General features: G+C 42.1%; 4 protein-coding genes across 10 annotated transcripts in view; 2 read left to right on the forward strand and 2 right to left on the reverse strand.

The window, feature by feature from the left end:
* Nucleotides 1-10,636, forward strand: part of Dscam4 (Down syndrome cell adhesion molecule 4) — a 58,330-nt gene extending 47,694 nt beyond the window's left edge. Inside the window, exons 20-32 of one of the 6 annotated variants that reach the window (XM_064685588.1) lie at nucleotides 1,239-1,356; nucleotides 2,922-3,084; nucleotides 3,152-3,649; nucleotides 3,885-4,031; nucleotides 5,758-5,910; nucleotides 6,182-6,276; nucleotides 6,336-7,386; nucleotides 8,541-8,687; nucleotides 8,739-9,088; nucleotides 9,623-9,695; nucleotides 9,969-10,118; nucleotides 10,201-10,369; nucleotides 10,427-10,636. In XM_064685588.1, the coding sequence (XP_064541658.1) occupies nucleotides 1,239-1,356; nucleotides 2,922-3,084; nucleotides 3,152-3,649; nucleotides 3,885-4,031; nucleotides 5,758-5,910; nucleotides 6,182-6,276; nucleotides 6,336-7,386; nucleotides 8,541-8,687; nucleotides 8,739-9,088; nucleotides 9,623-9,695; nucleotides 9,969-10,118; nucleotides 10,201-10,369; nucleotides 10,427-10,442 (3,130 nt within the window). In that variant the 3' untranslated portion in view covers nucleotides 10,443-10,636. The remainder of the gene's footprint in view (nucleotides 1-1,238; nucleotides 1,357-2,921; nucleotides 3,085-3,151; nucleotides 3,650-3,884; nucleotides 4,032-5,757; nucleotides 5,911-6,181; nucleotides 6,277-6,335; nucleotides 7,387-8,540; nucleotides 8,688-8,738; nucleotides 9,089-9,622; nucleotides 9,696-9,968; nucleotides 10,119-10,200; nucleotides 10,370-10,426) is intronic. The other 5 variants (XM_064685585.1, XM_064685586.1, XM_064685587.1 and 2 more) reach the window with 5 other exon arrangements.
* Nucleotides 10,637-13,136: 2,500 nt separating this feature from the next.
* cert (ceramide transfer protein) lies at nucleotides 13,137-21,307 on the reverse strand. 2 transcript variants are annotated; one of them, XM_064685577.1, is made up of 10 exons: nucleotides 21,151-21,307; nucleotides 20,455-20,760; nucleotides 19,648-20,040; nucleotides 19,426-19,574; nucleotides 19,295-19,355; nucleotides 15,290-15,514; nucleotides 14,991-15,222; nucleotides 14,730-14,932; nucleotides 14,531-14,666; nucleotides 13,137-13,947 (listed from the first exon to the last, which is right to left on the reverse strand). In XM_064685577.1, the coding sequence occupies exons 2-10, from the start codon at nucleotides 20,737-20,739 to the stop codon at nucleotides 13,820-13,822; spliced, it is 1,812 nt and encodes a 603-aa protein (XP_064541647.1). In that variant the 5' UTR covers nucleotides 20,740-20,760; nucleotides 21,151-21,307; the 3' UTR covers nucleotides 13,137-13,819. The 2 variants fall into 2 exon arrangements, with proteins under 2 accessions (XP_064541647.1, XP_064541648.1); XM_064685578.1 differs by lacking the exons at nucleotides 19,295-19,355; nucleotides 19,426-19,574; nucleotides 19,648-20,040; nucleotides 20,455-20,760; nucleotides 21,151-21,307 and adding an exon at nucleotides 16,924-17,001.
* A 177-nt stretch (nucleotides 21,308-21,484) lies between these two features.
* Nucleotides 21,485-24,144, forward strand: LOC135430776 (uncharacterized). Its single transcript, XM_064685565.1, has 2 exons — nucleotides 21,485-22,629; nucleotides 23,564-24,144. The coding sequence occupies exons 1-2, from the start codon at nucleotides 21,673-21,675 to the stop codon at nucleotides 23,750-23,752; spliced, it is 1,146 nt and encodes a 381-aa protein (XP_064541635.1). The 5' UTR covers nucleotides 21,485-21,672; the 3' UTR covers nucleotides 23,753-24,144.
* Nucleotides 24,145-24,265: 121 nt separating this feature from the next.
* LOC135430760 (uncharacterized) lies at nucleotides 24,266-26,554 on the reverse strand. The gene is made up of 3 exons (XM_064685550.1): nucleotides 26,221-26,554; nucleotides 25,764-26,160; nucleotides 24,266-24,599 (listed from the first exon to the last, which is right to left on the reverse strand). Exons 1-3 carry the CDS (start codon nucleotides 26,552-26,554, stop codon nucleotides 24,266-24,268), a joined length of 1,065 nt encoding a protein of 354 aa, XP_064541620.1.
* Between the last annotated feature and the right edge of the window lie 537 nt (nucleotides 26,555-27,091).

A 27,091-nucleotide genomic window follows, 5' to 3' on the forward strand; every position in this document is an offset into this window, starting at 1 on the left:
ATTTCGGACTTTATTTTCATATAATAATTTGTTTATTTCACTGACCCTATTCAAGTGACCCGGAGTGTTAAAACGTTTGGAAATCAATGCAAATTTTATAATAATAATTAATAAATTAAAATGGTGAATAATTTGTCTCTTACGAATAATGTTGATTCGATTAATTTTGGACTTTATTTAAATCAAATAATTTGTTTACTTCACTGACCCTATTCAAGTGACCCGGAGTGTTAAAATGTTTGGAAATCAATGCAAATTAATAAATTAAAATAGTGAATAATTTGTCTCTTTGTTTACATCAAATAATTTGTTTACTTCACTGACCCTATTCAAGTGCCCCGAAGTGTTTCAAACGTTTTGGAAATCAATTCGCAAGTCGATTGCAAGCTGCAAATTGCTTTTAATTAAAAGAGCTGTGCAAATAGCCAAGTGGGCGGGGGGACACAAACCGAGAGCTGATTCTTAGACCCGTTCGCAAATTCAATTTCCCAGCTGCCAATTTGCCTCTCGACTCGGCATTCAATTCAATTCAGTTATGCCCAAAAAAAAAATCATTGTTAACTGCAGCTCAGCGTAATCAAGGTTTTAACATTTGCATTTTTATTTTGCTGAGCAGATCTAAAAGCTGTTCCCATTTTAGTTGCCTAAGTATTTTCCACTTTCGTGCCTATATCAAGTATTTTAATGTATGTGTATTTCCGGCTTTCTCCTGCAATTTCCCCATGCCCACCGACTGCGCGCCGTCGTCATGGAACTGCTGCCCAAAAACCAAACACGCGTTTTATTTATTTATGCTCACACACACACGTGCACACATGCCTGCTGTATGCGCCTATGTGTGTGTGTGTGTGTGCCTGTGCGTGTTGGCCTCGTTCGTCTTCGTCTTTGTCAACACACACAAACAACAACAATAACTACGACAACAACTGCTGCAACGTGAAAAACATTGTTATAAAATTGCATTGCCTCGCTCACGTTTCGCAAACACGTATCCGCATCTGTATCCGTGCATCCGTATCTGCGTATCTGTGTATCTGCATCTGTATCTGTGCATCTGTATCTGCATCTGCGTCTGCGTCTGTGTCCGTAAACGTAAACGTACACGTATCCGTATCTCGCCAACGCCATCGTTTGCATGTCGACGTATGTGTATCTTGTATCTCTTAAATGCATTTACTTGCATATAAATCACACACACGCACATACACTGTCACACACATACACACCGACACACACAGCTACACAATAAGAGATCAAGTGCTCGACGACGGCATGGTCTCCGAATTGGGCATTTCGCACACATATCGCCAGGATACAGGCATTTATATCTGTCATGCCAACAATGCATTTGGACAGGTAAGTGCATGCTGACACTTTTGTGCCACACACCACACACACACACACACCTACACACACCACACTCACACTCACAACTAAACCACAAGCAGGTCTGTTGGCGCACAAAAAGCAATCAGAAGTTTTGTGGTTCCTTAAGTTACATTTAGAATATTTGATTATATTTGGTGGGTTTTTATGCAGCTCTAAACTAGAAAGAAGGGCTGGCTAAATTCGGCACGCCGAACAGTAGATACCCTTATAGACATAAGACTTACCGTTTTGCTTATACGTGAGGATAATTGTGAAGCTTTCCTTTATTATTCCTAAGTTTACTGTGAATCTAGAAATCTAGAAAAGCAAAAGGTTTTTTCATATCAATAAATTATTGTGCGAACAATTCTGCTATTATGATATCATAGTAAATTATCAAACCTATATTATATCATACCATGATATTATCCTGTATGATATATATCATAGTTATTGATAGGATTTGGTTTATAAGTGAGGAACATGGTAAAGCTTATAAGTACTTCGTATAGTCAGGGTATATTGAAGAACAGTTAACTTTTTCATACAAGAACTAAATTTTCGACAGATCATTTCTATATGTCAGCTAAATTATATAAAAGTCCGATGATGATAAGTTTTTAAATATAAGGGAGGAGGAATAATGAAACTAATAAATGCCGAGCCTAGTCAAGATTGTTTTAGAAGCAAGAATTTTGTCCACACTATGGCAGATATATGATATAGTAGTCTGATCCATCTGGTACCGACATATCTACTGCCTGCAACAGAAAGACGGACCTAGGCAAAGTTTCAAGAGGACAGCTTTAAAACTGAGAGACTAGAAGAGAATCAGATAGACGGACAATCGAAAGGACTGATAGACGGACGGACGGACATGTCTATATCAACTCAGCTGTTGAAGCCAATCTGGAATTTATATACTTTATGGGGTTGGAGATGTTTCCTTCTGTGCGTTACGCATTTCATGACATAATTATACTACCCCCTAGAAGAGTATAAAAAGTTTTTTATACAAGAACTTCATTCTTACCGATCTTTCCTATGGCAGCTACATGAAATATTGGTCCGATCCGGCCAGTTGCCTCATATGTTCTGCAAATTGATAGCAAGTTGAGCTTTAAGCTTTTTGCTAAACTAAATTTGATTTTTTTTAAATAAAGTAAACTTCGCTTAAAGCTCAAGAAAAGCTTTTAAAGTTGTGTTAGCTAAATTTGCTGTGACTTAAAAACTGGACGATCCTGTATAAAAGCCAGCCCTAGTAGCTAAGCACAACACACACTACACACACATATACAGCACACACACACACACACACACACACACACACACACACACACACACACACACACACGTACGTTTGCGAGTTGCTGCACGGCCCAAAAATGTCGACTCATTGCTGGCAACAGTTGTTGGCCCTAATTTATGGCAATTTGAATGAGCCGGCTGCAACTGGCGCTGGCTCCAGACCTGTCCAAACACAGCTGCCGTTAAATGAGTTCGGCGAGGCGTGTGTTTAACTAAAACAAACAAATTGAAATGCTGCTTCACAGGACGAGATGTCCATACAGCTAATCGTGCAGGAGGTGCCGGAACAGCCGAAGAATCTGCGCATCAATTCGCAGCAGTCGCGCAGCCTGCAGCTGACCTGGAGCCAGCCCTTTGCCGGCAACAGTCCCATCGAGCAGTATCACGTCTACTACAAGCAAATCTCAGGTGAGCCACGGCAGACACAACTGGGCGTGGCAGTGCCACTCAACAACAGCCTTCTTCCCCTTTGCAGACATCTGGCAGAATGCGGAGCACATTGATATAGGCGGGGCTCTGACTGTGGTCAACATACAGCAGCTGCGTCCGGCGAAGGCCTATCACATACGCATGTCGGCGGAGAATAAGCTGGGCGCCTCCGAATACTCGGAGGTGGTGCAGGTAACCACGCTGGAGGAGGTGCCCTCCGGTCCGCCGTTGCAGGTGCGCGCCGAGGCGAAGAGCTCTACGGAAATATCTGTCACCTGGGATGCACCGGAACGTGACCATTGGAATGGCATACTGCTGGGCTACTATGTCGGCTATCAGATGTCGCTGACGCCCGAGGACAAGGAGGTGAATCCCACGCAGGGCTTCAGCTTCAAGACTGTCGAGGTGCGCTCCCATTTCGGTGGCGAGACGGTGCTCACAAATCTCAACAAGTTCACCCAATACCATGTGATTGTCCAGGCCTACACCAGCCAGGGCAGCGGCCCGCCCAGCAAGGAAATTGCTGTCCAAACAATGGAGGACGGTAAGTGGATGTGTAGACGACCCCTCCCTCCCCACACCCATGGTGGCCTCCCTGTCTGCCGGCACACATTGATTGGATTTGTTAATTGCCCGTGCACAAAAACTGAGCCCAACTCTCTGCCAGCTCTGGCGCCGTCTGCTCGCCGTAGCCGGAGCCGGGCAAAACGTTTAATAAACTCTCAATGCAGACCCCTTCCCTTGCTCACTCTTTCTCTCTCTCGTTTTGTCTCTCGCAGTGCCCTCATCCCCGCCAGAGTCGCCGCAATGCGATGTGCTTGGCTCCACATCGATTTATATCACCTGGTCACCGCCGGATATTGACGGACAAAATGGCAAAATCAAGGGCTACAAAGTGTTTTACATATCGGTCGATGAGCTTTACGGTAAGTCCACCTCCCCCCTCTGTCTGTCTGTCTGTGTGCGTTGTTTGGCTCGCAAATTACTTCAGCGGCATTGGGGATTGGGCATTTCAGAGCAATTATGCAATGCCATTAGCCCATTAACCCGCTAAATTCAATTGGAATTTCAATCTGTAATTGGACAGCAAACAGCAATTTAAATATTGTTTACACATTTTTCAAAAATTGTTCATCGAATTTTGCCGTTAATTTGCAAAATGTTTCAATTTAAAACCAAGTCTGCGAATCGGCTTTAAATCGAGCAGGCTCAAACCTTAAACTCAATTTTATTTGTTAATTTGAAATATATTTCTATTGAAATTTCTATCTGAAAGTTGTGGAGTAAACTCCAAGGCGAACTGGCTTTTAAGACAAGCTGGTTCAAATCCTACGCTCCATTTTATCTGCTACGATCAACCTTGCCTTAAAGCAAGCCCAATATTTAGCAAGCCCATTTAGCTATTTATATACTATTTTCATAATTTTAAAAATTATTGAAAATTTTCGTGTTATTTTGAATTTCAACCTGAAAGTTGTGAAGTAAACTCCAAGGATGCAAATCGACTTTTAAAGCGAGCTGGTTCAAACCTTAAAATAAAAAATAAAAAACACCTCTACAATTGAAAATTCAATATATAAAACGCAGCAAATGGCTTTTCAATTATTACCTAAACATTTTTAAAAATATTGAGTTAATTTGTGGAGTTAATGGCAGGCTGCGTGCCGGCTTGTAAATCGAGCTGGTTCAAACCCTGAACTCCATTTTACTTATTACTATAAATCCAACCCGTTGCCCAAAAATCAGCTAAACCTTAACCCTACCAATACCTTATTTTCAAATAAAATCATTTGACTAAAAATAACAAACATAAGGAAGACTTAGCCCCAAAGCACGCATTTATCTAATCATATTTGATAGATGCCAACTTTGGTTGGAGTTCAAATCTAGCCCGCATTTTGTGTATGAAAATATTTATGGCTTGCAATATATTCAGCACAACGGGCGCAATTGTAAATTGAAAGTTGAATTGTTTGCTAAAGTAATAAAAATAATAATAATAATAATAATAATAACAATAATAATTGATAACATATATGAAAATTCGAACAAAATCTACTTTAAGGAATGTGAAAAAACCCGAGAGTTGATTCAAATTGTGCTGCGCAGCACCGATCTCTTTACTATCCATTTAAATATTAGAGAACTTTTTTTAAGGCTTATTAATTTCTTTAAAAATGGAAAGGTCGCCAAAACCAGCATAATATATAAATGATATCTATATGAACAATCGATTCGATTCAAACATATGTATGTCTCCAGCTGGAAACAGTCTGTTGCCTCTCCTATAAAGTTTTTACCCAAATCCATTTTAAATCCATTTATACGCGATTTCCTCTTCGATAGAAATGCATTTGTTTAAATTTTTAAGTGCACTTTTGGGATTCATCCAAAATTTAAGAGATAACATCAAAATATGAATTTGTTAGCTTGCTTTAACATTTTAATAACTGCTGCTAGAGTGGCAGTTCGAAAATATCCTGCACCCCCCACCCTCCCCTTCCCCCTCCCCTTCCCCCTCTCTCTCTGTTTAAGTGGCACACTAATAACCCATTTTCTGTGAGATTTTCCATTTAATTAGCCGCTCGTTGGCAGCATCTTCATATTTCCAATCAGCGCTAATTGTTGTCTTGTTGTTCTGTTCCCGCACAGAAACGGAGCCGGAGGTTGTCAAGTCAACAAATCAATACGTCACCATTGAGAATCTGCGCAAATATACAAACTACACGGTTTGGGTTTTGGCTTACACCAAAGTGGGCGATGGCATGAAAACCAAACCATTTTATTGCCGCACCCATGAGGATGGTAAGTGCCGGCGGTTCAATGAACGCAGCCACGACGAGGCGTGGCAGGCGGAGGCGTGGCACGGCATGGCTCATAGAGCAATCCTATGCCAGCCAATCCGCCCTCAATCCTTTCGCCCAGCGCCTGGGTCGTCATTGTCGTCGCCTCGTTTTGCAATTTCATGCAGCGCATTTTTCATATATATGTATTTATTTTCTTTTTGTGCGCTTTTTCGCTTTGCCATTGCAATTGCTTTTATTTATATGTTTTCTCCGCTTTTTTTTCTGTGTAGTGCCCTCGGCGCCGCAGGCAATCAAGGCGATACCCGCGTCGAGCACCAAAATCATAATCTCCTGGCTGCCGCCCGACCTGCCCAACGGTGACATCGTAAGTAGCCCGCGCTCCAACCAATTCCAAATTATCCCATCATCATCATCTGCTTGTAGACCGGCTACACGTTCTACATGTCCATGCTGGAGGGTGGGCGCGAGGAGGGCACGCACAAGCGTCTGCTGGGTCCGTATGTGGAAATGCACGAGACGGTGCGCACCCAGGAGTCGGCCACGTATCAATTCTGGCTGACTGCATCCACCAAGATGGGCGAGGGCGAGAAGACGCAGGTGGTGACGGTGCCGCCGAACAACAAGGTGCCCGCACGCATTGTCTCCTTCAGTCAACGCATCGTGACGCCCTGGAAGGAGCATCTGGAGCTGCCCTGTCGCAAGGTGGGCGCCCCGGCGCCGGTTACCATCTGGCGCCAGGACGGGCACAACATGGAGACGAGCGCCCGCAAGACGATCGCCAAGAACGGCACGCTCTATATGCGCGAGTGCCAGGCCAGCGATGCCGGCAACTATACGTGCAGCGTGGAGAATACCTGGGGCAAGGATGAGATCGTCTACAATATTGTGGTCAAGGTGCCGCCCGAGGCGCCCAATCTGACCGTGGTCAGCAGCTACACGGACAGCCTGCATCTGGAGTGGCTGGACAATAGCCATGGCGGCAGTCCCATCTTGGGCTATGTCATCAACTACAAGCGCGACAATGGCGACTGGGAGGAGCTGCAGGTCGACGCCAAGACCAATTCGCATCTGCTCAGCAATCTCTGGTGCGGCACACGCTATCAGCTCTATATAACTGCCTACAACAAGATCGGCACCGGGCTGCCCTGCGACATTGTCAACTCCTACACGAAAGGCAATTCCCCCGTCCAGCCGAAGCACTCGCAAATGATTACGAACAACTCGACGAGCGTCACCTGCTGGCTGGACTCCTGGGGCGATGGCGGCTGCGGCATACTCTACTTCATGATCGAGTCCCGAGTTTATGGCCGTTCCACCTGGAATGTCGTCTCGAATCATATTCCGCCCACCGAACGCATTTACACGGTCAGCGACCTGGTGCCGGGCACCAAATATCAACTCAAGGTCACGGCCCACAACAACGCCGGCTCCACCACGGCCGTCTACAATTTTACCACGCTGTCCCCGCAGGGCGGTAAGTGCAAGATTTAATAAGATAGAGCCCTCTAGTCTAGGTGTTATCTGTCACCCCTTCTCTGTTTTACACTTTGTGATAATTATTTTCAGATAACATCGGTATCTATTGTCCGATCGTTTTGAAAGTACTTAAAGAATGCATTGATATGTGTGTTTATACCCAAAATCCAAGGATTTACGCCTTATTTTCAGTTTGCCAACATATGAGGAAGATATCGAAAAGCGTCAAGATATCGCGAAACAAACTTGTTCTGTGTATGTTATACGAAAATGTACATATCAAATTTGCTGTAGCTGTCATAATCTCCGGGATATACTCAAAACATTTTCGATTTTTATCGATATTAGGGAACCGGGCGTCGTAATCGATAATTTACAATTAACTTCATGATATACGATAAAGGCCGAAAGATGCAAAAAAAAACACAGCTGCAAATCGATATTTATCGTTATCGGGTGTAGTTATCGATCATTGAAATTTACATTGATATCCATATAATAAATGAGAGCCTATATGGCTATTTTGGTGTTCGTAGATCTTATAACGGACGAAATATGCTCGAAAAAACAGGACTACAAATCGATATTTATCAATATTAGAGAAACGAGTGTAGTTTTTGAAATTTGAAATTAAAATGAGAGCCTATATGCCTATTTTGGTGTCCGTAGATCTTATAACAGATGAATATGATCGAAAAAATAGACATCTCGATATTAATCGATATCAGAGAAACGGGCTAAGTTATCGATCATTCAAAGTTAAAATGAGAGGCTATTTGCCTATTTTGGTGTAGCTCTAATAACAGACGAAATATGTGGGACTGCAAATCGATATTTATCGAAAACAAGGCAACATTCAATATAAGACAATTTTAAATAGCTTGCTCCCCATATGATAAGCGAGAATCTTAACGGCAAATTTATAATCTCTGGCATTCGATATTTATCGGGGAAATGACGGCAGTTAACGATAAATACATTTATCTTGGGGGCACGGTTTATCAATAGATGGACAGGCAAAAGGACAGACATATTAACGGACAGACGGACTTGGCTTGACTCCGTTTCGCTGCTTGAGAATATGTTTGCCTTGATATCGAGGCAGCTTATAATTATGTCTATTATCATATTCAATTCTTCTCTCACCTGCAGTGCTCTATAATAACGATCACTCCCCGCCCGTCTCCCATCTGAGCGATCTGCCTTTCTATGCGAATTTCAAACTGTTGCTGCCCATTTGCATCTCGCTGCTGATGCTGCTGGCGCTGGTTGCCGCCGCCCTATTTCTGCGCAAGCGGAGTAAGTGAAGGGCCTGACACGAATTTTATTATAAACGTATTTAATTAACAGTTCTGTCGCCCACAGAGCTCACAAATCAGGCGCGCCTGGCCAGCTCCTCGATGTCGGAGTCGCCCTCCTTGGCCAATCTGCAGAACAAACAGAATCGCGATCAACAATATTTGGCCGTGCGCTGTAATCCCACCAATTCAGCGCCGCGTGGCTCCAATTCCAATGATTCCGGCAGCTTTGGCAAGGCCGAGGGCAATGAGTATATCGAGGATATTTGCCCCTACGCCACATTCCAGCTGAACAAACAAACCTACAGCGAGAGCTCCTACAGCGGCAACGTATACAGCGGTCCCTATCACTCGGTGCGCGGCTCCTTTGTCTATCACGATGTCAAGCCAGAGAGCTATCATGTAAGTAGAGCACAATATACAACAAGTAAGAGGTTCTAGTCGGGAGCTCCCGACTAGGGGATACCCTGAACCCTCTTCTTCCAACAGGCCATAGGTATGAAATGAAAGATACTTGATATATATATACTATTCCAGCTACATGTCAAGTTTGGTGATTATTATCTTATTATTTACCAAAATTGCTCAAAAACCAGTATTTCGATATCGATTTTTATCGATTACTTGGAAACGGGGCAAGCTACCGGATATCGGGAACAAAATCGATCTGCGCGGGCACTAGGAATCCCTACAGCTAAAATTTCAAGTCTCTAGCTCTTATAGGTTTCGAGATCCTTGCGTTCATACAGACGGACGGACGGATGGACAGACAGACGGACATGGCTAGATCGACTCGGCTGTTGATGCTGATCAAGAATATATATACTTTATGGGGTCGGAGATGCTTCCTTCTGCCTGTTACATACATTTGCACAAATACATAATACCCTTTCTAATAATACTCACTCTCCCCCTCTCTCGCTCTCTCTCTGTCAGTCCAAGGAGCCGGAGTATACGAAGGTGCGCCGAAAAGTGGGCCGCCTACGCGATCCGCACTCCGAGAGCCAAGGTATGCTATATATGCAAGATATATATCAATTATAATTATCCTGATCATTTGAGAGTTGTGCCCCAAAATAAAATGTAGCTTTAAGCAAAATTGTTGCTCATTATTTTGCCACACATCATGTCTGTTCATGATTTCTATATGCTTGATTTACATATACATATATATTTTTTATTCGCGCTCTAATCAACTTCGATACTAACATTCACATTCAAAACTTCATCCAAAAAAAAAAAAAAAAAAAAACAACCATCGCATCCGTATTAAACTTTTTAGAATCGGACAATCCAGGTTCAACAGATTCCGAAGTTAGGAAAATCCTAACGCTTCACATACCAATTACAGAATATGACACACTCGGCTCCGAGTCCGACAATGATGTGTCCGCGCGCGCTCTTAACTCGGCCAAATATCGCGCACAACGCGGTAAGCAGAAAAACTAAACAAATATTACGTATACGCAGCGTGGCACAAATAAATATATATATTGGTGATTTCTCCCGTGCAGACACTCAAGATGAGACCTCGTCGTCATCGGAAACGACGCCCACCAGCATGACCCGCAAATCGAAGCCTCCATTTGCGGCACGCAAGTCGGGCAAGCCGGGCACCAGCGGCAAGCGGCATGTGCGCAGCTCCAGCGGCTATTCGAGCCACAATGAGGAGACAACATTTAGGTAAGGATCGTTAAACGGGATGCTAACAATAGTAATTGTCGCTATATGCATAATTAGAACCCTGTACGTTTAGCATATCCAATTATCCACCAAACTATCAGGACCACATTAATCCACCGGCGCGCTTCTCGGATGCCAACGACAAGACAAAGACCCAGACGTCGCCACGTATGCGTGGCAATCAGAAACTGCAGCGGGAGGCATTCCAGATCAATGTCTAAAGCATATATACTACAAATATTACAGCAAAATACATTTTAAAATTAATTGCAAGAAAAAAACCCAAATATTAAGAAAAAACGTGTTAAAAACAAGAAAAACCAAACGAAAAGTTGATTCGATAATTGTACAATTTGTTGCAAAATCAAGCCAAACAAATTTGTTGTAAAATTCAGTCAAAATAATCAGCATATGGCAAAACCCTATATATAGTATATAAGGCAGACTTGGCTAACGCACTCCCGACTTCTAACTAAATGGCATTTCTTTAGCAATATATTGTTAAAAAATAAATACGAGCTACTTACTATTTAAAATAAATATTGAAAGTAACAAATACTAAATTTATGCAAAAATTGTGTGTGCGCCGTTTGAAAAGTATTACAACTATTTACAACAAGACGTAAATTTAAAGTAAATTTTCGAGCGTTTTTGATTTTCAACGAAGTAACATAGAAAAAAAATAAAAGTAAATAATTTGCCCCAATGAAAAAACGAAAAAAAAACGTATATAAACAATAAGACTTATTTACACACTGATTATGCTTAGTTGGACTTGAAAAGCTGCAGAGAATAAGTTAAACGAAAAATTTATAAACATAAATCAATGTTAAACGATTTAAAACTTAAGCGAAAACTGCGGCAGGCCGCATTTAAAATGTCCTGCATAGCCAAAGGAACTACACAAGTTAGAGTAAAACAAAAGAAAACTCTTCAAGCTGCCAGTTAAATGCAGAGCATTCAAATAGTTGGAATCAACAATAATACACGAACGAAAACTAAATAAGGCCTTTGTGCTAAGCGTAAAAATACACACAAATACATGCATACACGCATAAGATACACACACACACATATATGTGTAGTAAGTTATAGAACATTACGTTGAATTGTTTGTTCTTTTTTTGTTCCAACCCAAAGTAAACGAGAAATATTATTTAAAAATGTTAGCTAGTTATTTAAAAATGGTAAAATATAAATTAATTTAATGAAAAATAACACGCATCTAATAGTTTATGAAACTGTTGTACATAGCTAAGCATATAACATTTAATTATACAAATAGTGGAATCTTTAGAAAGCCAAAGTCGTAAGCCAGCATGCATTTTCATCAAAAAGAAACCCAACTCTAGCAGCAGCTCAAGCTAAACAATAAACTGTATAAGTATATATATATAGCGCCGATTCTTGTTTGCCAAAAATTATAGATCACACACACAGTCTCACACACACAGACACTGCTCCTGTACTATATAGACAAGCGCATGACTCTGATTATATATTTTACAATAGCCAAAGCGAGAAACCAACCAATTTACATGACAATATGATCCACAACAAACAATACATAACGCAATACCATTTGAAGACACAACGTTGTAGTTCACAAAAAATAATAATAATAATAATAATAATAATAAATATAAAAACAAAACTCAGTCATATAGAGCTTGTTCCATCAAGCATTATTAACTACCGAACAATCTCTACGGAGTTACTTTCTAGGCAATGCAACATTTCAGACTGCACCATCAAAAAAAAAAACCAAAAAAAAACAGATTTAGGCATTTAAAATTACTGCAATAAATGAATAAACAATACTTGGTTGTAAAGAATTTGAAAAGAGCCAAACGAAACGCCTGAGAAAATTGTAAAATTCAACAAACATATGGAAAATACCTATTACAAAACGATAAAAACAAAAAATAAGCACAGTTAATGTACATTTGTTTATGTACAATTCTATAATTGTGGTCTAAATAAATGACATGATATGATAAAAACAAAAAACACTTGATCTTTCACTTCTACTACTAGTCGGACTTCAAATAACCGAGTTTTCAACATTTAAAGTATTTTGAAAATCGTATAATTCGAATATCTCGGTTAAATATCATCCGATTTTCGAACGGAATACCTCAAATTACTCGTACTGATCCAGACAATCGATTGACATTAAAAAATCGAATTCTAAAATTTTTCCAGATTTCCCAAAAATGGCAAGGGGTAACATCACAATTTTTCTTAAAATGGGTTTTTTTCTGAAAACAAAAACTTTTGATTGCAGTCTATTCTCTGATGTTTAACGAGTCCGAAATGCCATATCTCGCCTTGATCGGACTTCAAATAACCGAGTTATGGACTTTTAAAGTTTTTGAAAAATCTTATAATTCGAATATCTCGGTTAAATAACATCCGATTTTCGAACGGAATACTTCAAATTACTCGTATAGATCCAGACAATCGATTGACATTAAAAAATCGAATTCTAAAATTTTTCCAGATTTCCCAAAAATGGCAAGGGGTAACATTACAATTTTTCTTAAAATGGGTTTTTTTCCTAAGTCAAAAACTTTTGATTGCAATCTATTCTAATAAGTTTCACGAGTCCAACTTGATATATCTCGCCTTTATCGGACTTCATGGACATTAACAGTATTTGAAAAATCTTATTGTCCAAACAACCTTATCTTTTTAGGATCGTATTTCAATTAACCGGGTAATACTTAAGTCAGCCCATATTGGGGTAGTAAAAAACACTTGAGCATTCACTTTGCTGCAGTGCACAAATCTGGAGAATAACAAAAGATCGCATTTATTTACATTCGACATAGTTTTGGTTGTTTGTTTGATTGAATTTAAAACAAAAGGCATGTAGATTCAGGCATGTCGAAATTGGAGCTGAGCTTATATAATATAATATGCCGCATAAGCTACAATACAAACAAATATTTTAAAATTCCTTGCAATTGTTGCATTTAAAGCATTTCATAGTTATTAGACATAATAATATTGTTGCATACCAACAACGATCATACAAATTCCAAACAGCTGAGCGCTATACAATGTTTGTTTGTGTTCTGTTTGTTTTTTGTTTTTCGCTTACCAATAACTTACGACTAAACGGCGATTGGTATACAAAATGAACAAAACTAACTAGCTAAAGCACATTTACAAGTTAATAGTTAGCGGAGGGGATGACGGGGTGGCGGGAATATATGCGCTTACACTGGCTAAAACGCTACGATTAGGTGTGTATAAAAAAAAGGAAACGCGTTAAGAGTTTAGCCACTTTGTAAGTTCAACGGCATCTTAAGAGTTAAACGTTAAACTAATTAGAAACATTATACGAATAACATTTTCTTTGTTTTTTGTTTTCTTTTGCTTCTTTTTTTTCAATTTTTTGTTTTTGATTGATTTTGATTGCTTATTTGTTGCTTATGGCAAATATCAGAACATAATCGGCTTATCCTTGCACTGGTCTATCACATAGCCGGTGAAGCGTTTCAGAAACTTGGGATATTCACGCTTATAAACGGCCCGTAGGGCGCTGGCGGGTGCCCAGCCGCCGGGATTGACTAAAAGTAAAAAATTAAATTAAATCGTGTATTAGCCGACTTTGTCCAGGTCAAGTTTCCAGCCTAGCCCACATTGCACGCATCTGCGTAGGTATTCCTTAAGTCGGTAATCTCCTTTTAAACAGCTTTTCAAAATCACAAAGAAGAAGTTATAATCCACATATTTTTTGTCGATTTTTTAGATTTTCCAACATTTTGAAATAGTTTGAAAACGATCGGACGAATATTGAACACAACAAACACTTTCCACTAACAAAACGAAACACGTCTCAATTAAATTTGTACAAAGACCTTCGAAAATAAGTTATTAGCCGATCAAATATTAAACCAAAGAGTCTCATACAAGCTTATCCACTAATTTGCCACATTTGTGAGTGGAATTTCATAAGGTAGCTGCCAAGCTATAAAGATTGGTCTGTGCTTAGATCAACAGTCAGTTAGTCAGGCAATCAGTCGGTTCTCAGAATGGATCTATTACTTTTTTGTCAAACCCAGCTGGCAACGTAATTCCTTATCTCTCTGAAGAACTGCAGTCAACGTATAATTTAGTCAGTCAGTGTTGGATTGGAATATATATACGCACCCACAGAGCAGTAGGTTACTTTGCAGGTTAAATCATCACGGCTCAGCGGCTGGCCCTTGACATAATCGTCGGGCAGATGTGTTTGGCAGGCGAGTATGACCGTCAGGAAGATGCGCACGCATTTGCCATTCTTGGACTGCAGCAAAAGTAAACGATAAGATTAATTGTACTTTTGTTAAGAGCTGAATCGCAGACGAACCTCCTGTTTGGCATATTCCGTTGAGTTATTGCACACGACCCACATGTCCCGTGTGCCCGGCTCGAGGCCATCGTTGATTTTGCGCATATGCGACCAGAATTGTGCATCCCGCTGGCTGGCTGGCCAAATGCGTTTGTGGGTTTGCAGAAATAGCAATGTGTCCGCTGAGATTTTCTCCAATATTGTGCAGTCCTCCAGCGTGGCTGCAAAGTACGACAAGCTATAGCTTTAGCTTTATGGAAAATTAATAGCTCGACTCACTCTCCCAATCGTTGCGGAACTCGGGCATAAAGAAATAATGGCACATTTCACGCGCTGTCACGCCCTTGACTGAGTGATAGGCCTTCAGCGGATCCATGACCATGCCATTGAGCTCCACCTCGCGTTTGTACATTTTGATTTCACCCTCGTCGGCAAAGATTTGCCAGCCATTGCCATCCTGGCCGACGCCCTCGCGCGCATAGTGCAGCTGCTCCTTGCATACGCGATCAATCTGCATATGGGACATGAATCCAATTAATGAACATTTTTGATGGACAATTTGACAATTTCCGGCTTACCTCCGGCCAGAGGGCGTGGCTTTTGGCCTCGGCGCCGGTGCCAAACTCTTCGCGCGCCTCCTCGCCCTCGGCAACGGCCTCGTGCGGCACATTGACCAGCGTCTGTGAGATTTGCGATTGGAGTCTCAGCTTGAAGCGCATCTGCATGTCCTCCTCGATTTTCTCCAGGCCCGTCTCAACAGCATCAAAGAACTCATCCTCGGGCAATGTGGAATGTGGACCCTCCTATTATGTAAATACTCCAGCATTAGTTGAACTAAGTCAAGTTTATTAGGGTTCGGTCTAATTAATTTTAATGCACAGCACAGCGAAAGAAATGCGAAACGTGCCGCGTATAAATTAAACGAAGAAGACAAATCCCAACTGGAGACAGTGCCGGCATGCGTAATTGCCCGAGCATAATAGATACCCATATCATATACCCAAGACACGCCATTGTGCCATGAATATTAAAGCCATGCCGTCCGGAGCCAGTGCTAGCAACGATTCTATGGCCAGCGCGCGCGTGGATGTCCATTCAAAAACTAGCAATATTTTTGCTAAATTTAATTTATTAATTAATGCGCACATGCGGGCGGGACAGCCTGGACGAGCAGCTGCAGCTATTGAACGCGAAAAAACAAGTGAATCTTAGCTAAAGATGGGCGCGTGACGAATTTATACAACCAGACACGACACGAACAGGAGACACAATTGGAAAGCACGCAGTTTCAAATTGGGAAACACGTAAGAGATGGGCGCGTGTCGAATTTATGCTACGGAACACGATCCGAACACGAACTACAATACGGAAGCACGTAATTTCAAAAACCGACCAGACTAGAGATAATTTTAAATAATATAATGTAAATGCTTAAATAAAATAAAATAATAATTTTCATTTTTAATCTAAGTAATATTTTTCCCTAATTAAATTATTTTAAAATTGAGTTACTTTTTCCCCAATAATTTCTGACACGCTCAACACGAATACGCACGAAATTTGATTCCCCAACACGAGCACGTCGTGTTGAAGTCGCGCATGTTCGTGTCACGAAAGAAAACACGCCACGCGCTCAACACTAATACAAGAGCCAAATGTAGGCCAAGCGATGAAGTCATGTCGTGGCGTCCACTTGTCTAAAAGGCACGCACTGGCTGGGAATACGGAGCTTACCAGGCTCGACTTGATGTCCGTGGAACGCCTAAAGGCAGACACCAACAAATTTCAAACAAAACTTAAACACAAGCAGGAAAAGAGACAAGCGCGGGAGCGCGCGGGGTGCACAGGTCAGCAACAAGCGACACGCAGTCCAAGCGAATCCTTCCGTCAGGCGCGAGAGCGCAAAACAAACTGTTGCTGTGTGCGGGCAAAAAACAAAAACAACCAACAGCATCCCAATGCAAGAGAGAGTGAAAAAGAGAGAGAGAGCGTGAGAGCGAGAGAGCGTAAGCGCGCAACAGTGTGAAAGCTTAAAGCTTCAACAGGATTACACGCGCTTAAATCATAAATCAATGTTTGGGCAGTTTGCTTGGATTAATACAGGCTCGCTCTCACTCGGTCACACATACACTCTCCCCACCCACACACACACACACACACACACACACTTTTTCTGTCACCCTCTCTCTCCCTCTCTCACACACACACCTACCGCATTTCTCTGCCCATGCTGAAGCTTGAAGCCGCAACGCCATTGAAATCGCAACGCAGGCATTTTTGTTTTTATTTTATTTTATGTTTTTTTTTTTTTTTTTTGGATTTTCCTGCTCTTCTTGTATCAAGTTTATTTTGGCCAAGTGCGCACGTGACGCGCCAGCTAAATGTAAAGCTTTTTATTATATGTCCAACAATTTCACAACTTGCCAAATTATGCTTGCATAAAATTTGACTTGGCTTTTGTTTGTTTTGTTTTGTTGTAGTTTCCCGTCAATTTGTTTATGAATTTTATGTGTGCGCAAACCGATCGCTGGCCAACGACTGACCAAACCAAGCCGACAACAACGAGCCATAAGCTGGGCCAAGCCCAAGCTACACATTAAAGCCGGGCTAACGACAACAGCTGCCCCTTTGTTAACAATACGCAATGCGAACTTTTTATGCTCTAAATAAACATTTATATATATAGGCGATGTCATAAAAGTAGATCAGTATTGCAAGCTAGAAACGTAGGGTATTTAGCTAGTGTACTAAATATAAGAAGTTCCATTTCCTTGAAACTGTTTTTCTGTTCAGGAAAATAACTAACTTTTCACATTGGTCGCCTTGAAGCTAGTGTACTAAGTTTTACTGAGGATTATCAAAAACAAATATGACATTCCATTTCCTTGACTTTCGTTTGAAATAATTAATTTTTCATATAATTCGCCTAGAAGCCATTTCTTTATATATCCGATAGGAACGTAGGGTATTCAGCTAGTGTACTAAGTTTTAGTGATGATTATTTAATAATTTATAAATTAATTCCGTTTCCTTAACTTTCATCTGTTTTAAGTACAGGAAAATAAATAATTTTATATGATTCGCCTTGAAGCCATTTCTTTATATATACAATAGGAATAATCAGAAATAATGCTTACACACTATGAATACTTGAGGGCTGCCATAGTTCAAAAGCTTCCAGCTAGCAAAAGTGCCCGCTATCAGTTAGGGCATTGGTTTATAGGCTCTTGCCAAAGCCATACATGACCTACTGCAATATGAGCTCAAAGTACTTAAGAAACCTCGCACTGTCTTAGCTTTGACTCTAAATGTCGCCATTGATTCGATATTTTGCGCTTGAGCTGTCAGCAAGTGAATGAACTGGAGAGATTATTCATATGAAGAAGCTAATGTAAAGAAGCCCAGCAAGTCGAGCATTAAAGTTGACATATAGGAAATGCCAGAGACAAATAAAATAGAGCCTCATTCAAAGCCTATTCAAATATTGCGGTAAGCCATAGAAAAGAGCTATGAATAGTTAAAAGCCCAAACCAATTAAAGAAGTGCGCATGTAAACACAGGGGACAGTCAATTAAAGTGGATAAGAATCACAGACATGGCATGGAATCAAAGCACAAATAAACCCAACTACAATTATTATTATCTAAATATAGTTTCCGCATATAATACAGACTATATACTATAGACTTTATACTTATAGCGCATGCCATATAAATTTACCAAAATGTGTAAACAACTGACTGTTGTAGTCGGCAGTGCCCTACTATGAGATACCCTGTAACTGTGCACTTTATGCAGCGGTTGGTCCTCTACTTAACTAGGATATAAACTATGGGAAATGCATCCTAGGAGAAGTCCTTTTTTCATAGTCTGATATTTACGAAATCACAGGTGCTTAAGATATGGCGACCAAATGTTTGCATATGCCAAAGCGCAAGGCTTTAGCTTGAAAAATAATATCTATACATTTATGTCGAGAAAGGGAGATGGTTTTCTAATAAGTGCATTTATCTTGATATAACATAGAGAACAAATGTGTTGCCTCCAGTCCTCATAATCTACGAGCTATGCTTAAAAGACTTATTTCAACATTGATATTTATTGATTATATAAAAATGGAAGGAATATTCGTTCTTCTCATATACCAGAATATATATGTTTCAAATTTCATATGTCCAACCTTTGTACTTTTCGAGATTAAACCCTTTACGCAGACAGACAGACAAACGGACATTTGCCTCTTCCATAAATTCGCACAAAATCAATACTCCCTCTTTTATAAGGCGCACAGGGCATAATAATTGTACAGCATGTGCAACACTTGGTGCGTTTGCTCAAATTGTAATTTAATCAACAATCAACAAATACCCAAGAGTTTGTATTTTTGTACAGAAACTGGTTGCGCGGAGCGGAGGGGTCTGTTGGCCGCTCTTGAGTGTGGCTGGGCGTGTTGCAAGTGTCGAACGCCGACGCGTTTGACGTCTCACCATTGTTTATATTTACAATCTGATTTGGCTTTGGTATTATACAAAATTGACCCTGAGCACGCGCTGTGCTGTGCTGTGTTGTGTTGTGCAACTTACCTCAAAATCTGGGCCGGGATACGATAAACGTTTTAGCTTCTCAATTTCCTCCTTGAACTTTCTGAAAATCAGAAAATTCGTAACATTTTTTTAGCTGACACATTACAGAGGGTCAAGGTTAAGAGATCTACCTATTTTGCTCCTCGGCGCGACGTCGCCTATCAATTTCGCGCTCCAACTTGCGTTTCCATGATTCATCATTCTCCGCTATGATTTCCAGGCAATGCTGCAATGTGCTTAGCACTCCGGATGTTGTGGCACGAAATGTAATGGACTCGCCCTGCCAGCAACAACAAAAAATATATATAGAAATAAATATATGTAGAGAAATTCTTGAGAATTATTGCACACACCTTGAAATCAATGGGCTTGAGGCCGTCGCCCAAATCCAGCGGCTGTGCATTGGCTTTATTCAGCTCGGAGCAGGCATCGAAGTAACGCTGCAGCGTCTCAATTTGTACGAACAGTATGTCCTTAAAGGTCTCCAGTTCGCCAACCTTTTCACGCAAATTGCGTTGAGTTTTCTTCAAGCTGCCGCCGCTGGCCAGCGATATGGTGTTCGACTGCAGCGACATGGTGCTGCCATGGCGACGCAACGAGGTGGTGTCCGTGCTGCCCGTGCCCTCCTTATACAGCTGCAGCACCTCCACCCAATGCATGCGATCCTCGCTGGTCTCGGCGCGCAGGCACCAGTTGTTCAGGTTGTTGACGACCACATCGAAACGCAACTCATCCGATTCGTGTGCCTGCGGTGGGAGTTGACGTACAATGAATCATTGTTTACAGTAAAAATAGAGCATGCATAGGCTATAGAAGGCTGGCAAGCAACGCATCCCCTTCCCAAAAAAAAAAATACCGAGTGTCATAAATGTCGAAACGACTGTCAGGGCGGGGCGGGCCCTCTTCCACTTACATTGATGACTTCAGTTTGGTTTGTATTTTGTCACTTGTGTGTGTGTGGCCAACCACCATTTGCTGGCGACGGTCGACGTTAATTGATTGCGCTGCATTGATTGCGGCGCAGGCGACGACGACGACGAGGGTTCGTGGGATATGCGCACACTCACTCGCACCCATTACTTTTTGATGAGTTCAATTAATAGCACTTGCGGGCCTGACCCCAAATATATAAATACATATTATACATATTAAATACGCACCTTAATGGTCGCCTTGGACAGGCTGATGGCGCCGCGGCAACCAAAGTCCGACTCCGATTCGGATTTGTAGTAGGAGAGCGTGCCATCCTTGAGCACAATATAACGCGGCTGCCAGCCATATATGTAATTGGTCCATTTGCTCAAATAGCCGCGCAGCTCAATGCTATTATCCAAATAGTCCTCATCCTCGGATGTTTCGCTCTGTGACCCAGTCGCAGTCGCATCTGGAGCGGGCGGCGCTGGCGGCGCGGGCGTCGTGCCTGTCGTGTTGCCCAGGTCGTCCATGCCAACAATGCGTTGTATTACCTGTTACATACCAAATCAAACAAAAAATTTGCTGAATAATCAGGGCGCCAGCAAAGATTACAGTATATTGCGCCACGTCCGCACGATATTAACAAAAACAACAACAACAACAGAAGCGGCGGCAACACCGGCCGCTTTCGCCTGGCAATCATCTGTCGCGGCGAGGTCGTGATAATACCTAATTCAATCATTATCAAACAATGGCCTGACGACGCTGACTCAGTCGAATGTTGTTGTTATTTTGTTGTTTTTTTTTTTTTTTTGTTATTCTAATTGGCGTTTGGCCGGGTTTGGCATTGGCGTTGGCGTTGGCGTTGCTTTTGCTATTTGCCTCGGTTTTTGCACTGCGCTGACGTTGGCTTTTGGGCGGGCAGCGTCCGTGTAGCTTACCTGCAACAAGCGTTTTACTGTTTGCTGTCGCCTTGCTCACACATTTGTGCGACACGTAATTCCACGGCTGTTTTTATGTTTGTGCAAACTTTGTAAATAACTTAATCAGAAAACAAAAAAGCACCTTCAGGTCCGCAAGCGTGATAAACCAATCAGCTGTGCGCGTGTTATCGATACGCCGCTGCCATCGATACTATCGCAAGCTAAGTTGACCGACAGCGGCAGTGTTGCAAAACACTCGAATGCTGAGCGCCAAAATGAAATCGATTAAATTGGAGTTTATCTGGCATTGACATTTGATAGGTTCGCCAGCGCATTTGTTTACCTCTTAAGCATATTAAGACTTTGTATACAGTATCGATAATCCCGAGTGCTGCCCATTGGTCGAGCGCTAAATCAATGCGCATGCACAAATAACCTGCAATATCATATTAACCAAAGCGTAAGCCATTGCAGCTACTATTTACGATCCTCAAGTTTAGTGCAAAGTGAACGCGTCGGGCTGCAGACAGCTTTTTTAATATGAGCGATCTTAAGATTGCGAAAAGCGATGACTCCATCAGTGGCAGAAGCTCGCCCACGTTTCTGCCGGAGGGTTATTCCCATTTCCAAGAGGGCATCAAATGGGTCTCGGATTTAATGGAAATAGAGGCATGCGACGCCGACTGGCTGCGGGATGCGGAGTTCATATGCAAACGGATAAGTGAGGTTATGTGCAAAAAGGATTGGATTTACAAATCTGTGCTGGAGCACCTGCTATCCACCGCCACCTTTTACAGGGGATCCAAAATCGATGTGCCTGTGGATTTTGAGCAATATCTGCGCTTCGATATGCCATTCCCCGTAACGCCCATCTTCAATACCACCCAGCCAGGCTATATCAATTTGTACGCGCCCACCACTCACCCGATGATCACCAAAGGCTACGTCAATCCGGAGAACGTGCAGCTGCTGCTACGCGGCAATTTGCGCGATGCCATCAACCAGCTGAAGGGCATCTATTGCGACAGCGGGGTGCAGTACAAGCTGAGCTATCGCACCCACGAGATCGGCGATCAGGGCTTTGTCCATGAGATTTTGGCCTGCGAGAAACGCGAATCGGGCATGCCCAGCATCATATCGTTTGTCTTTCTGCCGGCGCTGCAGTTCAAGTTCGCCGACTTTCCGCTGCCCCCATTTGTGCCCTCGGGCCCCGCCTGGACGCACTGCAACCATGTCTACTACTGGCTGGCCCTGCTGCAGGTCTATCCACAGTACGATCATCGCAGCTTCTGTCCCTATGTGCCGCGCATGCAGTTCATCAAGGATGAGCGCATGGTCAAGTATCGCAATGTGCTGCGCCTGCTCGTAAAGATCGGCATTGGCAACAATATACCAGATATTTCGGATATATTTGTGCTCAAGGGTCTGCACTTTTTTCGCCTGCGCTACAGCATGAGCTGCGATTGCAATCTATCGCTGGCCACGCTCTTTATGGAGGTGAGTGGGCGCAGTAGGTGAAATACCCTGTAGCCAGTGCAAGAGGGGTATATTGAAGTGTAACGGAAGCAGCGCCAATATATTAGGTGCTTATATCCCGAACGACGAGCTGAGAAGATCTGGCCGTCCGTCTGTATCTCGGAAACTATAAGAGCTAGAAACTTGACAATTGCATTATAAATGCTTCTATATATATATGCAGAATAAGCTTAGCATTTTTTACGATATCTTTTTTCATTTTCGATTATCGATTTCAAGATAATAACGATAAAAGAGCTTAACTTGAAAAAAATATATAGGAAATATGTCACTTTTTGAACTTCTTCCCAAATTCCCCCTGAAAATGAAAAAATACGTATTTTTGATAAAATACCCTGTAGCTAGTATCTTTTTCCGTTTTTATAATACGGATAAATATCGATTTCAAGGAAATAATGAAAATAAAGTATCTAAAAATAACTCGAAAACTATAAGAGAACTATGCACAAAACTTGGCATACAGTTTGTCGTGCATTATAAAGAGATTACCAATATATCACTTTTTGAATAAATTCCCAAATCTCCCTAAAATTAAAAAAACAAAATTTTTAAAAGGCAGAGCCTTCTTTTTTGGAATGCACACACTTTTGTATGCCTTAAGCTAAACCCTGATCATTTCCTTAAGATCGGACTATAAATACTGAAGTTATTGAAGAACGTATTTACCATAGAATAGGTCTGGAGTAAGAAGAAGCACAGCTGTATAAAGAGTTCAGATTGTATGATATATTATATATGTTTATGTACATGTATAGTAGGCAGCTAGAATGTTTGTAACGACATCTTGTCGCTGGCTTCAGAGTATCTTCTAGTCGAGCACACCCTACCTCAACTCCGCAACTCACCTGTTTGCTTTTAGTTGGTTATCTTTTAATGCTTCGTCCTTTATTTCTAGCTGCTGAACATACACACGCAGATCATCTACAACGATGCTATGCAGAAGCTGCTCATCTTCGGCGGCTGCCAGCAGCATTGCATGCAGGAGGCGCTGAAATTGGACGCGATTGCACGCAACGTCTCGATGTTCTATTATATGAACTATATACACTTGGAGCACTTGAAGCATATGTTTGGACTGATCTGAACGAACAATAAAGGGCATCGCATTTCGAATTCCTCACACACACACGGACACCTGCACACAGATTGAAAGACTAGAACGGGGCTCAGATTACGTATACGCCGTGTGGCATAAACAATTGTTTCGATTTTTGTTTATATACATATAATTTTGCGCGACAGTTGAGCAAACACATTTGTCAGCTGGAATTTACTGTATATATATATATATATATATATATATATATATTGGGGGTCCATTTCGATATTGCACTTGCCAACGTTTATGCGTAAATATGCCACAAATTTGTTTATTTACAGGCTATAACAAATGATACGCTAACAGCTAGAAAGTTAACAACGCCTACAGCTAACAATAAATAGTTACAGCAGAATAATCAATAATCATAATAATAATAATAATAATAATAATAAATAAAATAAATTAGTGTATGTTAATTACAAGCAAATGACTTTCAATGTGCACTCATATTATTCGGCTTAAACTAGACGAGTTGATCGGCAATTGGCGCGATTCTCACATGTAGACCGCATTGCCATTGAGCTCCAGATGCTGCTCCAGCTGGTGCAGCTGCTCCTGATCCTGCTGCTGCTCCTGATCCTGCTCAGCGCTGTTGGGCAGCAGCACCGCCTGCTGCTCCTGATATTCCCCCACAGGCCGGGTCGTCGTCGTCGTCGGCGTCGGCGTCGTCGCCGCCTGTGCGCTGTATTTGTTGGCCAGCGCCTTGAATATGCTCTTGGGGCAGGCCTTGTAGTAGGGAAAACATTCGCCCGGCGCCTGTTTGCCCTCGCCCACGCGCTGGGCGCGCACATATTCGGGTATTAGCTCCGCGAAGGGCGATTTGGTTACCCTACGAAAAGAGAAACAAAGTTAGAACCGACGGCTAAAGGCAGTTTAGAAAGTCCCTTCTTTGCTTTGGTGACTCTAAAACTGTTCATCTTAAACAATGCCCCTTAAAATGTAAATTCTAGAAAATTACGGATGTAAATTGCGGTATTTGAAAGATCATTCCAGCTCATAAGCTGTGGCAGAAGAGATTCCCAAAAATCTAAATAACTGAGTCGTTGACTCTAAGACTGTAACCCCAATACAATGACTCTCAAACTGTGAATTTAGGATATAATTGTTGTTGGAGAGTTGAGTGGCGCAGGTAGAGGGGATCTCAAATAAACTCGCCAGCTCTACGACTGTGGGAGATTATACGATGCTGGAGGATTACTTATTTGGTGACTCTAAAACTGTCAACCTAACGCAGTGAATTTCAAACTTTGACTTCAATAAATCTAGATTTATACGATTTGAGAGGCGCTGTGGTCCGACCCTTACAGAAAGCTATCAATAATCTATCTGGGACTAAAGACTCTACGAGGTTTGGGGGACAAAAATGTGATAACTTGGCTGTTTACTCTTAAACTGTAAACCGAGTGACTCTCAAACTATGCACTTAACATTTATGTGTTTTTGTGATTTGTGGGATGCGGTTAGAGGGGATTTCCAATACGATTTTACGATGTGGGCTTCCAAGGAAAGCTGAGTTACTTATCTGTTGACTCTAAAAGTGTAAGCCTAATGCAATGAATTTCAAACTGTGACTTTCAGAAATTCAGATTTTTGCGATTTTTGAGGCAATTGTTGAACGAACTTTAGAGATGGTTTTTAATAATCTATCTGAGACTTAAGATTCTATGGGATATGGAGATAATAATGTGCATAACTTAGTTGTTGGATCTAAAACGATAAGCCAAGTGACTGTCGAACTGTACTGTGAAAATTGATTGATTTCTTGTGATTTGTGGGGCATAAGGGGATATGCCGAGAATATTTTAAACTCTTTGCCAAAAGGGTTGCATCAGCAATCGATCTGCCTGAGTTGGACAAAAAAAAGTTTATTTTTTTTAAATAACCCACCAGGTGGAAGAGAGAGAGTCAAGTCTATATTTAACCTGCACAATACCCATATGCCCCACTTCACTCTCAAAACAGAGTATAAGTATTATATAAGTGTGCTACTCACGTTAGGAACAACTTGGTCATCTCGCCAAAGACGCCAAACTTGTCGAGGCTGCGCGAGTGCATCTCGCAAATGGTGCGCAGGAGGCACGCCTTGCCATCCATGCCGAAGGTGGCCAGAAAATCCTCGACGACGCCATAGAGCAGGACACGTTCGCCGCCATGGAAGATGTGCTTGAGGCCAGCGGGCAGTTCCGGATACTGCAGCATATCCTCGACCCTGAAGGGTTTGCTGTCATCCTGCGTGCTGCTCAGATCACGTTTGCGGCGCTGCACATGCAGATAACGTGAGACATACTCGCCGACCATTTGGCCAGCCCCATGGCCAAAGGAGCGCGCAAAGAAGGGCAGATCACCCAGAGGATTCTGATTGTCCGTCAGGCCGAGCTTATCAAAGTCAACTGGAATTGATTTCATTTTTTATACGATTTATTCTGTTAGCAAAAACTACAACAACTCACTCGTGACGGGAAAACTGATGGTCAGATTGGAGAAGAAGCCCTCGGGCGGATGTCGGACCAATGGCATCGCAATTGTTGGCGTAAATGTCAGCGAGGTGCCCGGCGGCAGCGCCAAGCGGCCATCGTCTGTGATCCAAACGAGGCGCTTCTTGCGTATATGCGCCGCATTCCCATTCGCATTCGCAGTCGCAGTTGAGTCTAATTGCGGTTGGGCCTCCGCATCCGCCAGCCGCTGTGCCTCATGCATGGCTGCGGCTGTCCAGAGGCAAATTAGCAGCAGCAGCAGCAGCTGTGGCAGCGGCAGCAAACGCAGTCGGCGCAGGCACACACGCATGCTGCGTAATCGGCGAGATAGAGAGAGAATAGAAGAAAACGAAAGACTTAGACAACGAACTTGGCCACACAATATATGAATGATTTAACTGTTGTATAACCGCAACATAAACAGCAAACATTCTAAATAACCAGCAATAGCACAATTGGCAACTGGTTTTTCGGTCGATGCCGGGATCGCCTGTTAACCAGTTTGGGAAAGCTTGGCTAACATTTAAGCACCGTTAACAGCAGATTCTGATTGCAAGCGGCAATTTGCAGCTCAACAAATGCGATATCAATGCTGCTGCTGCTTCTTCTTGCTCTTCTTCTTCTGCGCAGTGAAAGCATCCAATGGATATGGATATATCATTCTAGACCTGCCGCGCGGCTAGTTTCACTCAAAAAGGAGCAGCAGAAACATGCCGCAAATGGAACACTTTTAAATGGGGGACCCCCGCCCCCCTCCCTTCACCCACTTTAACACCATATTTGTGGGCAATTTCCAAGACGCACTTTTAGCTCTAGTGAGCTCTGGCACAAATATGTTGTTGTTGTT

This window comes from Drosophila montana, unplaced genomic scaffold (assembly GCF_035044405.1).
Source record: "Drosophila montana isolate Dmon_TW-CO22-7 unplaced genomic scaffold, ASM3504440v1 contig_3083_1, whole genome shotgun sequence".
Taxonomy (NCBI): Eukaryota; Metazoa; Arthropoda; class Insecta; order Diptera; family Drosophilidae; genus Drosophila; species Drosophila montana.

Bases quoted from the DNA above. Each gene is read 5' to 3' on its own strand.
- cert (XM_064685577.1), bottom strand. From the start codon at position 20,739: ATGGACGACCTGGGCAACACGACAGGCACGACGCCCGCGCCGCCAGCG. The intron at 15,515-19,294 runs GTAAGTTGCACA...TTTACATAATAG, and splicing joins ATCCCGGCCCAGATTTTGAG to GAGGGTCCACATTCCACATT. The intron at 15,223-15,289 runs GTAAGCCGGAAA...TCCCATATGCAG, and splicing joins GCCACGCCCTCTGGCCGGAG to ATTGATCGCGTATGCAAGGA.
- LOC135430776 (XM_064685565.1), top strand. From the start codon at position 21,673: ATGAGCGATCTTAAGATTGCGAAAAGCGATGACTCCATCAGTGGCAGA. The intron at 22,630-23,563 runs GTGAGTGGGCGC...CTTTATTTCTAG, and splicing joins TGGCCACGCTCTTTATGGAG to CTGCTGAACATACACACGCA.
- LOC135430760 (XM_064685550.1), bottom strand. From the start codon at position 26,554: ATGCGTGTGTGCCTGCGCCGACTGCGTTTGCTGCCGCTGCCACAGCTG. The intron at 26,161-26,220 runs GTGAGTTGTTGT...AATCAATTCCAG, and splicing joins CATCAGTTTTCCCGTCACGA to TTGACTTTGATAAGCTCGGC. The intron at 24,600-25,763 runs GTGAGTAGCACA...CTCTTTTCGTAG, and splicing joins ATGACCAAGTTGTTCCTAAC to GGTAACCAAATCGCCCTTCG.